This window comes from Choloepus didactylus, chromosome 4, assembly GCF_015220235.1.
Source record: "Choloepus didactylus isolate mChoDid1 chromosome 4, mChoDid1.pri, whole genome shotgun sequence".
Taxonomy (NCBI): Eukaryota; Metazoa; Chordata; class Mammalia; order Pilosa; family Megalonychidae; genus Choloepus; species Choloepus didactylus.
Window position 1 is genome coordinate 114,975,757 of NC_051310.1, and position 12,209 is coordinate 114,987,965.

At 37.9% G+C, this 12,209-nt stretch overlaps 1 protein-coding gene across 9 annotated transcripts in view; it reads left to right on the forward strand.

Moving 5' to 3' along the window:
* CSNK1G1 (casein kinase 1 gamma 1) overlaps positions 1-12,209 on the forward strand; it is a 223,355-nt gene that overhangs the window by 174,540 nt on the left and 36,606 nt on the right. For all 9 annotated transcript variants that reach the window (XR_005216446.1, XR_005216447.1, XM_037833721.1 and 6 more), the window contains 4 exons: positions 2,611-2,696; positions 4,435-4,519; positions 4,796-4,944; positions 5,602-5,709. Coding sequence is in view for 7 of the 9 variants with exons in the window: in XM_037833721.1 (XP_037689649.1) it covers positions 2,611-2,696; positions 4,435-4,519; positions 4,796-4,944; positions 5,602-5,709 (428 nt within the window). In the remaining 2 variants the exon portion in view is untranslated. The remainder of the gene's footprint in view (positions 1-2,610; positions 2,697-4,434; positions 4,520-4,795; positions 4,945-5,601; positions 5,710-12,209) is intronic.

Genomic DNA, 12,209 nt, shown 5'->3' on the forward strand with positions numbered 1-12,209 from the left:
GTGCATTACGTTTATATAAGTTGCATTGTAATGGTTAAGAAGAAGGAATGCAGATGCTTCCATTTAACAGCTATGTGATTTTTGTTCAGTAACCTGTCTTCCTCTGCCTCAGTTATCTTATCTATGAAATGGGTGTGAGAATAGTACCTGTAACATACGTTTCTGGGAGATAATGCATATACAGTGTTTAGTATAATTCCTGGCTCTTTATATGGTAGCGATCATTATTAAGTAATCAACTAAATATGTTATTATCTACTGTGTGCCAGACTGATTTCCTTCATCTCTTGGTATCCTGCCATTCCTGCTGGAATTTTTATTTCCAGATTTGGGCTTCTTGTTCAAAGTCCAGAGTTTTTCAGGTCGGATCCAACTTGTCACTATATTTTGTTCTTCCCATGTTACAGATCGCATATAAGTGGTTGTCACATGCCCTTTAAACTCTGTCCCATGTTTCAAGCTGGAGAGCTGTCATAGGATTTCTAATTGTATTGTGTTGCATTCTTTGTGTTGTAATGAAGGAAAAAAATATCTGGGAAGTGTTATCTTCAAATGATTTGGAGAGAATCTCCAGTTAATTTTGTGAGACTGGAGGACAAGAAACCAAGCCTCCTAAACCTGGTATTACCGCATCAGATTAGCCACCTTCCCACTGATTAAACCCTGATTAAGACAGCCTAACTTGTGTTATTTAATGGTTGAAATTAGGGTGAGAACACTGGGTCACCTTGCCCCTTTCCTTCAATAAAATATATTTGACATAAAATCAGGAATGTGATGCATATAAACCACGCACATCTTTCTGATTAGTTGAAAGCAAGACTTTATGGTATTGAAGAACTTTGTGTCCTCCTGGTCTCATTGGTATTTAAACCTTTCTTCTTTAAAAATGAAAAGATTCTGCATGTGGAAGTAGTGAACAAATGTGAAATGTTTGGTGAAGTATGGAAATAAAGCATGGCTCTGTTTTCACTCTTGAGTGGTCCTAACAGTTTAAATTATCATAGATTATTTTAGAATTTTAGAGCTGGAAAGTGACTTCATAGATGATCGAAACCAGCACTTTATTTGCAAATGAGGAAGCTGAGGCCAAGGTAGATGACTTGGCCATGATTAATTTCACATTGACTAAATTAATGGCAAAGATAGGATAAAATCTCGATAACCTGACTCAGGAAACACTGTTTTTCCTATTATCCCATATTTCACACCTATTTTTCATGGTTCCTGAGATTTGGAAACTTTCATTACTATACCAGTAGATTTAATTTTGTTTTTTTTTTTTTTTTCTCCTTTTATGATTGGTGTCTATTGTGAAAAGTAGGAAGGCTTTTTTCTGTAAAGCCCTGATCCGTATGATAATGTGGAAAGTTTCGCCCTCTAGTGCTCAACTAACTAAACTGCAATCATTCTGCAGATTTTTTTTTATTACCAAGGGGCCTCTTACAGAAAATGGGATATAAAAATGGAGTACCAGTGAGTAGGTGTGATACAGTGAGAGAAAACTGCAGGGTGTATTTTTTCTATCTGCCCAGCTTTTTGGGAGATCTCAGCTCATCCTGTTTGTCCTATTTTTTCATTTTTTCATCCTTAGATTCTGTTCACAAATTCTGTTTTTGTCCAATGGCTTTTTATTTCAATTATATATAATATTTTATTGCAAACTTCAGGCAAGCCATGTAGACAAACGCTTCCAATAGTTTTATTTTATTATGTAGATAAAAGATTCTGATAGTCTTGTTGTTTTATTTCATTCTTATTAAGACTATTTCAATTGATGTGTACCATCTCAGTTTTATGCGATTTATATCTGTCAGGGCTGTCTGACAACCAGAGATTGTGTAGAATGTTTTTTTAGATGAAGTTGCAAATTTTTTATTAACTATTCTGTAGTTCTTATCCATCTTCATCTTCCCATTTAAAAAGAAAAAAAGAAAGAAAACCCCAGCAACTTGTTCTGTATGATAAGCTCCCAGAATGCAGTGACTTTGTTTTATATGACCATATAGGACACCTTAATAATACATTTTAAATTTTTTCTTCAATTGTTTATGGAGGATGATTCGAATGGAATGTGAGCAGAAGGATTATACATTGATGTTTACTTCTTTGAAGCTGGATTTTTATGATAAATAAAAGCACTAAGCATGTGTTCTAGGTATTTTACAGCTTGTCTCTTTGCAGGCCTAGTCAAAATGGCTGTTGTAAGAGCTTCATCTGCTTAGTCTGCTGTTCAAGTGGTAACCAGAGTTTCCCTCTGTAGCCCATATGTTGGAAATAATACTTCATTCAAATTACCTAACTTTCAGGAAGGTCACAGCATTGTGTGAGGGGTTGTTGCTCACATTCAGTGATTTGGGATTGGTTTTAGTTTAGAATTTGCTCTTTTCACTTGGTATTTATTTATCGGCTATATATCTAGGCAAAGGAAGTACATAAAATTGTTGTTTATTTTGATCTTAAAATACTCTATCTGGTTTAGCTATATAATGACTTAATAAGCAGAGCCTTTCTAGAGCAGAAAGGTTTCTGAAGGAATTACTTGGTTTTGAACTTTAATGACTGTTTTCATGACTGCAAACATAATGTGTGACCTGTCTTCCGTTTTAGAGCAAAGCCGTCGGGATGATTTGGAAGCCCTAGGCCATATGTTCATGTATTTCCTTCGAGGCAGCCTACCCTGGCAAGGACTCAAGGTATCCTTGAAATTGCTCAGTGATGGGCTTTGTTTCAATGTTCAGTTGTTAATGTGGACTCTGCTGACTTAATAGCTATAAGAAGCACACAAGGGAAGTCCACATTGTCGCTGCTCCCCTGGGCTTTGAAAGCTCTCTTTGCTCACATTTGTTTTCTTCCCCTTCTTAATCCTTCCTTCCTTGCTTTCGGGTCTTTAATAATCTTTTCCCACATTCCCTTCTAACCTTGGCAGTGCTGCTTCTCTCTGTCAGTATTCCTCCTCCATTATCATTATGTAGCAGGAGGCATGTTCCCAGTGTGTTGGGGAATTTCTGGAACAAATTGATGACAGCAGCTGCTACACATTTTACCAGCAAGACCAGCAGGGATGGATATGCCCCTAAGGGGAACTGGAAAATATGTGGGCTAAGGACCCAGCTGAAATAAAATGAAAATCCAGATTTAGCATTGTTCCTCAAGTGTATTATTGAATAGATGCCCATTCAGACAATAGCCATTCCTTGTGAAACATGTAGGTTAAATAGCCTTCCTTAGGTTGGTGACAACTTCATGTCAAAATTAACTCTTAATAATTATCATTATAAGCATTATAATTACTCTATGCCTCTGTTTAAATTAGACTAGAAAAATGGTGAGCTTCTAACCAAAGTCCCATGAGGTAGGTAAATTTTGAGCTGTAATTTATTTCAGCACATCAATATGGAAATAAACTTAATAGTTTGGGATACTTCTCTACCCTCTCCTTTCCAAAAGGCAGAAAGATTCATTTTGCTGTACTTTAAAGGGCATAGCCCTGAAAAGTAAAGCTTCTACACAATTCCCCTTGAATTCCTGTCCTAACATCATGGTCTTCTCCTAGTCGTATGTATAGCTTCTAATTGATATTGACAGCTTTCAAATAGAATCTCACATCCTACTCACTCATATAACTAAACAATGCATAAGTATTGTATTAATTGCTTGAAACTTTCTTCTAAGTATCTCTTCTCATGACCCTGAATCATTTATTTTAGTGATAGTTCTGGTTCTAAAATTTCTCCAGAACACCATTGTGCCATATACAGTACACTAGGTAGAGCCTCACGAGAATCCCTTGAGAGCCAACCATTCAGCTAGAGTCCAGGAGCTCTCTCTCTACAGTCCTGAGCATACCATACTTGGGCTGCTTTGAACCACTGACTCACACTAAACCTATCTGTTAGCCATGCCTAAATCATAGAGAACTTTTTTCCGTCTGGAAGAGCATTATTGAAAGGAATTTTTCAATTTCTTGTTCTTTTTTTCTACTCAACTTATCTAACTATCCGTATTTTTTGCCCCTAGTTGGATTTGCATTACTTTTATTCTTATCGTAGAACTGATCTAAGAGGGGGAAGGCTATACCATTATTGAACCCCGATAGCAATGGAAGATTACTAAACTTCTGAATTTTGAAAATACTGCTACTTAATATTTTTATTTTCTTACCCTAGCCACTCATCTCAGTACATTTGATAGTGTTTATCTGAGACTGCTAACTGTATTTGCAAGTAAAACTTTCCAGGGCACAGCAGTTTTTCTGTACAAATCTAAGTACATTATCTTTAGTTCATTTCTTATTTGTTAGTGTTAGAGAGAAGAAAAATTGAGACTACCGGATCCTGTTGATTTGAGTGAAACAATCGTGTCCCCAAACATATTAAACCTCCCATACTTAGCACCTCTTTCCAAATAAGTTTCTCTCTCTACTCTCTACAGGCTGACACATTAAAAGAGAGATATCAAAAAATTGGTGACACCAAAAGGAATACTCCCATTGAAGCTCTCTGTGAGAACTTTCCAGGTAGGATGCTAAAAGGACACTCCAGCCAATGTGACTGAAGCTTTTGAAGTAGGTTGAGACCCATTACTTGGTGTCTCTAGATAAGAGTGTTCTCTGGCTATTTACATTTTCTTTCATTATTATTTAGACTAAGGTAGGTTTTATCACTTCCATTTAGCCCATAAAGAAAATGCGAGTGTAAAATAGTCTGCACCAATATCCCTTGCTTGGCCCGGAGCGTCCCCCCATGGGAAGCATTCAGCCAATGAGTATGGCCTTTCATCTCTTTTCTAACAGAGGAGATGGCAACCTACCTTCGGTATGTCAGACGATTAGACTTCTTTGAAAAGCCTGATTATGAGTATTTACGGACCCTCTTCACAGACCTCTTTGAAAGGAAAGGCTATACTTTTGACTACGTCTATGATTGGGTTGGGAGGCCTATTGTAAGTATCCTTTTTTTAACCTCATGACTTTCATTCTCAAAACCCAGCATGCCCCACTGCTTTACTTGCCAGTGTTTTTGCTTAAATCTTTGGAAACAACATTCCTTTGACTGTGGATATTACATTTACCAGTCTTTTTAGGGTGATACCATAGGTTGCTCTCACTAGGATTAGGAAGTCAAAATAACTCCTTTACATGTTTTTCAGATTGTGACCTGTATGACCTAATATACCAAAATTTAAGTTAGTCTTTTAAAAGATGTTTCATTTGTAGGATTCAAAAGTTATTGCTACATAAGCTGTCAACATACTTGGCTCCTGTGGAGTGGAACCCAACATAGTAGGAAACTTTTGGATTTGCTTTTCTGGCCAGGGGTCTACAGGCCCTGAGAGAATGCTCATAGATATCACTCTAGGATTTTTATGTTTTTGTTTTCAAAAGTAAACTACTCTCTAATGACTTATTGAGGACCAAGCTGCCCCCCTTTTGCAAATGAGTAAACCGAGAAGACAATAAGACATGAAACTGCCCTTGGTCATTGAAAATAAAAATTACTACTATTCTGTTAGAATTAGAGTTAGAATGATGCTGTCCTTTGTAGAGGTATCAAGTTGGATCTGGTTTTCTCCATTTGACTTTTTTGTTTGTTTTTCCAGCCTACTCCAGTAGGGTCAGTTCATGTAGATTCTGGTGCATCTGCAATAACTCGAGAAAGCCACACACACAGGGATCGACCATCACAACAGCAGCCTCTTAGAAATCAGGTATGCATTGTCCTTCTGTTGTTTCCTACATTCCTCCTCTTCTTGGCTAGTATTAAAACCCAAATTCTTCAGCTTCTCTGCCTAAGTGTACATACAGAAATGAAAGGCAAAAGGCTTGCCTTTTCTCAGTTGTGTGGTGTAACACTCTAGCATCCCTCAGGGCATGCATAACAACACTGAGATGTGGCCAGGTGCCTTATAAGAAGCGTTCACTCTAGAGAATCTGGGTCTGTCCGAGTCTGTTGGCTGAAGTATAGACTAATTCTGACTTAAGACCCAAGGCAGTCTACCATAGCCCATAGAACCTGCCGGATGTACAGGAACAATGGGTAGCCCACTTTGGTTCTCATCTGTGGTCCAGTCTGGAGCTCTTGGCAATTCTTGTTCTTCTTTGTTAGTTTGGACTTCTAGCTGACCTGGGCGTGAACTGGAACCTCCAACCACACCCCTTGTCCCTATACCCATGTTAATTCTAGAACTGGCTAAAATTTGAGATGGACCTAAAATGAAGACTCAGCTTCATATTAGTCCACTCAGAGAAGGCTGTGTTCAGTGAGTGGAAAACTAGTAGTCTTTTAGCCTAAAGACAGAGGAGGCGATCATGAAAAAAATAAACAAATTTGACATTAAAAAAGGACTGATTGGGAAGTAAATATGACAAAGGATTTTTATCTTTATGTGACATTTTAATAAAGAATGTTGAGACCTCTGTAGATGCATAAGCGAAACATAATAAACAGGCTTAAAAATAAATATATATCCTTATCACTATCAAATGAGCTTGTTTCCTTATACCTTCGACCCCAATTTTCTATACTAAAAGACATTTTTACAATAAAATACAAAAATACATATCTCACAGATGCACGTGTCAAATGCATAGGTTAAGAATAGTATAGAGAAGTACATAAACACACACACATACATGTATATGTACAATGAAATATGTACACAAATACAGATAGACTCACTAAAAATTACATACTCTTGGCAAAATGTGTGGCTTGATGGATGAGAAAAAAATGTGTAAAGGAAGAAAAGACATTTATTAGTGGATAAAAGAGAGAGTAGGTTGGTAAAAAGATGGAATTCAGCAAATTATGGATGCTAATTGGGTCCATAGTTAAATGCTTTATGCAGAATACTTGGCTAAGTAAAGATATGGAAAGAAAAAAAATAAGAGAATTTAAGTTGTCAGTGAAGACACAGTCAACATATATATGCCACTCACATTTTTAGAATATCTTAGAATTAAAACGTGTTTCTTTCAGGAAAAAAAAATGAGTCATTTCTTTTCCTTCTCTTTTTTTTTTTTTTTTTTTCATTTTTATTGAGATTGTTCAGATACCATACAATTATTCAAAGATCCAAAGTGTACAATCACTTGCCCCTGGGTACCCTCATACAGCTGTGCATCCATCACACTTAATTTTTGTTCAATTTTTAGAACCTTTTCATTACTCCAGACAAGAAATACAGTGAAAGATGAAAAAAGAAAAAAAGAAAAGGAAACTCTAATCCTCCCCTATTCCTAACCAACCCCCCTCAATTGTTGACTCCTAGTATTGATATAGTACATTTGTTACTGTTTATGAAAAAATGTTGAAATACTACTAACTGTAGTATATAGTTTGTAATAGGTATATAGTTCTTCCCTATATGCCCTTCTATTATTAACTTCTAATTGTATTGTCATACATTTGTTCTGGTTCATGGAAGCGATTTCTAGTATTTGTACAGTTGATCATGGACATTGCCCACCATAGGATTCAGTTTTATACATTCCCATCTTTTGACCTCCAGCTTTCCTTCTGGTGACATATACGACTCTGAGCTTCCCCTTTCCTCCTCATTCACACACCATTCGGCGCTGTTAAGTTATTCTCGCATCTTGCTACCAACACCCCTGTTCATTTCCAAACATTTAAGTTCATCCTAATTGAACATTCTGCTCATACTAAGCAACCACTCCCCATTCTTAAGCCTCGTCCTATATCTTGGTACCTTATATTTCATGTCTGTGAGTTTACATATTATAATTAGTTCCTATCAGTGAGACCCTGCAATAATTGTCCTAATGTGTCTGGCTTATTTCACTCAGCATATTGCCCTCGAGGTTTTGTCATCAACCCATTTTTTTTAAATATGGTTTTGTTCACTCACCATACATTCCATCCCAAGTAAATAATCAATGGTTTTCTGCATGGTCATACATTTATGTGTTCACCACCTTCACCATTATCTGTATAAGAGCATCTACATTTCTTCCACAAGGCAGGAGGGAGAGTCAAAGAAAGTAGAGAGGCAAAAGAAAGAGGAAAAAAAGAGACAGCTAGGAAGCAGCAAAAGGAAAAATAACCTTAAATCAAAGTAGAATAAAGAATCAGACAATACCACCAATGTCAAGTGTCTAACATGCCTCCCCTATCCCCCCCTCTTATCTGCATTCACCTTGGTATATCACCTTTGTTACATTAAAGGAAGCATAATACAATGATTCTATTAGTTACAGTCTCTAGTTTATGCTGATTGCATCCCTCCCCCAATGCCTCCCCATTTTTAACACCTTGCAAGGTTGACATTTGCTTGTTCTCCCTCGTAAAACAACATACTTGTACATTTTATCACAATTGTTGGATACTCTAGATTTCACCAAGTTACACAGTCCCAGTCTTTATCTTTCCTCCTTTCTTGTGGTGTCTCACATGCTCCCCACCTTCCTCTCTCAACCGTATTCATAGTTACCTTTGTTCAGTGTACTTACATTGTTGTGCTACCGTCTCCCCAAATTGTGTTCCAAACCACACACTCCTGTCTTCTATCACCGTGCAGTGCTCCCTTTAGTATTTCCTGTAGGACAGGTGTCTTGTTCACAAAGTCTCTCATTGTCTGTTTGTCAGAAAATATTTTGAGCTCTCCCTCATATTTAAAGGACAGCTTTGCTGGATACAGGATTCTTGGTTGGTGTTTTTTCTCTTTCAGTATCTTAAATATATCACACCACTTCCTTCTTGCCTCCATTGTTTCTGCTGAAAGATCCGCATATAGTCTTATTAAGCTTCCTTTGTATGTAATGGATCGCTTTTCTCTTGCTGCTTTCAGGATTCTCTCTTTGTCTTTGACATTTGATAATCTGATTATTAAGTGTCTTGGCGTAGGCCTATTCATATCTCTTCTGTTTGGAGTACGCTGCACTTCTTGGATCTGTAATTTTATGTCTTTCATAAGAGATGGGAAATTTTCATTAATTATTTCCTCTATTATTGCTTCTTCCCCCTTTCCCTTCTCTTCTCCTTCTGGGACACCAGTGATACGTACATTATTGTACTTTGTTTCATCCTTGAGTTTCCGGAGACGTTGCTCATATTTTTTCATTCTTTTCTCCATCTGCTCCTTTGCGTGTAGGCTTTCAGGTGTTTTGTTCTCCAGTTCCTGAGTGTTTTCTTCTGCCTCTTGAGATCTGCTGTTGTATGTTTCCATTGTGTCTTTCATCTCTTGTGTTGTACCTTTCATTTCCATAGATTCTACTAGTTGTTTTTTTGAACTTTTGATTTCTGCCGTATACATGTCCAGTGCTTCCTTTACAGCCTCTATCTCTTTTGCAATATCTTCTCTAAACTTTGAATTGATTAAGCATTAGTTGTTTAAATTCCTGTATCTCAGTTGAAGTGTACGTTTGTTCCTTTGACTGGGCCATAACTTTGTTTTTCTTAGTGTAGGTTGTAATTTTCTGTTGTCTAGGCATGGTTTCCTTGGTTATCCAAATCAGGTTTTCCCAGACCACAACAGGCTCAGGTCCCAGAGGGAAGAAATATTCAGTATCTGGTTTCCCTGAGGGTGTGTCTTAGAAAATTGCTCCACCCTTTGATGCCTCGGGTCACTGTGCTTTTCTGCCCAGCAGGTGACGCCTGTTAGCCTATAATTCTTGACTGGTGTGAGGAGGTATGGCCGTGTTCCCCCAGGCTCTGGGGTCTGGTTCTGAATGGAAAGGGTCCCACCCCTTTCCTCCTAGAGAAGACAGAGCCCCCAGGTGGAGGTCATTAGCATTTCAATGGTCTTGTTCTCTGCCTGTGCTGTCTCCACCCTTCTCTGCTTCACAGCCCTGGAAACTGAAAATGACTGGGGCTTTCTCCACTGAGCCAAAAAAGAAACAGATAGTCCCCTTCAGACCCAGTCCAAGGCGACCCTCCGGCTCTCCCAGGTCAGTCGTCACCCATAGCCTCTGTCTGTTTTTTGGGGCTGCGTACCTGTAGTGAGCAGTTCACACTCGCTACTTAAAACCCCAGTTGGAGCTCAGCTGAGCTATATTTGCTTGCTGGGAGAGAGCTTCTCTCTGGCACCACGAGGCTTTGCAGCTTGGGCTATGGGGGAGGGGGTCTCACGACTTGGATCCGCAGGTTTTACTTACAGATTTTATGCTGTGATCTTGGGCATTCCTCCCAGTTCAGGTTGGTGTATGATGAGTGGATGGTCTCGTTTGTCCCCTCACAGTTATTCTGGATTATTTACTAGTTGTTTCTGGTTTTTTGTAGTTGTTCCAGGGGGACTACTTAGCTTCCACTCCTCTCTATGCTGCCATTTTGCCCCCTCTTTTCCTTCTCTTAAAGAGATGATTGAGAACTTGAATGTGAGGATAAAAAAGGAGGTCATACTTAGTCCCTAGGTAAAAAGTATAGTTGCAGTGAATTTCATTGTATTTTTAAAGGAAAGGTCATTTGACCTCTGTATGTAATGATTTAGAAAAATCTCATCTGCAAGGCACTAAGCTTCTTTTTGAAGAGTTCAATCTTGAAAATCTCTCTCTGATTTTTTTTTTTTTTTAAGCATTTTTAGTATCCCATGGCTGCTAAGGGATTGGAATTCCCCACATTAATGCAAATTTTATATCTCTTTCCCAGCAGGATCTTGAATCCTTGCTGGGTAGTATTCTTTCTGCACTATGGGTAAATGGATTTCTAGTGTCTGTTCAGCCTTCACACTGTCTTAGTTTGTGGTCTCATTGCTTTTGTTCCATCTCCAGAGTTGTTTTCTTTTGCGCAGTTGCCACCAAGTATGTCCCTTTTATTACTCTAGGACTTGAGAGCAATATGATTTTTTAGACTAATAATTCTTTTCCAGTTTTCAAGTCAGCAAAAGAAGAAAATGAAATCTCTTTTTCCTGCCTTGAAATTGAAAGGGATTGACTTTAGGGATAGCTAATCGTTTTTCAGCCACATTGACTCAGAAAATCTGAGTAGGGGACTGCTGTGTGAAAGTATATACTGGGGATACCAAGATAAGTAAGGGAGTCCTTGTCCTCAAAGAACTGACAACCAGATAAGTATTCAGATAACTGATAATACAAGGCAGAATAGATATATACCCTAAATAGCAAATTATTATCATCAGGGATTGGAAGAAGGAGATATTTCATCTTGGTCTGAGCATGACAGAATTTCATGAAAGAGGTTGCATTTGAAATATTCTTGGGAGAATTAAGTGGAGATGGAAGAGGCATTCTAAGCAGAAAGGATGCCTGAGCAACAGAAAGTGGCAGCCCACATCTATGTCAGAGTTGAGGGAGAAAGATGAGTCAAGGCTGCTGCTGAGATTTTGAGCCTGGATGATTAGGAGGTATTGTTACTAGAGATGGGAAAGTTGGGAGGAGATGTTTGGAGTTTGACTTCAGGCTCTTGAGTTTGAAACACTAGCAATATATCCCAATTGAAGATGTCTAGCAGGCAAAGGTTAGCTCTCAAAAGAAAACTAGAGAGACATTTGGAAGTCAAGACATGGAGATGACATTGATGATAAACAAATAGCCTTATTATTCTAGGCAGATTGCCCAACAACTGTGTGACAGAGGAGTGAGAAAGGGGATTAACAAACTGTTTAGTCCCCTACTAAGGGTAGTAGGGGAAAGAAGCAGCTCAGAACATGCTTTTAACTTACCCCAAGAATTTCTGAATGGATTTAGCATTCATAAATATTTATTCTAAGAAAACTCCTGATTTAATTTACAATTCTCTAGCTGGGCAAAATTAATGTTCAAAAAAATTGTTCTTAAGCATTTGTTATTAAAATAGCTTTACAAGGCAGACCAATATAGGTGAGTTTAAATGCAGTTCTTTGGGAACCATATTTGGAATCTATTACTACATCTAGAAACCAAACAGTACCCAGTTGAATATACCTCTTGGGCCTCAGCTTTCTCAGATTTAAGGGCAGAGATTTTTGCCTGTTTTGTTCACTGCTAACAGCTCAAACAATGTTTGGCACATAGTAGACATTCAATAAATAATTAAATTCATGAATGAATGAATAAATGAATCAGTCAAATGAGCAGTATAGATGAAACCAGATTTTTTTTAATTGTAGATTTTTATTTAAACTAACATGAAAAAATATATTTCAGACTTTTCCTCCTACTTATTTTCTGTTTCCACAATGAGCCATTCTGCCTGTGTTTGGTGGCCAAAGTAGGGCTGGATTGTCTGATGAAGGGGAGGGGTATAAAAATA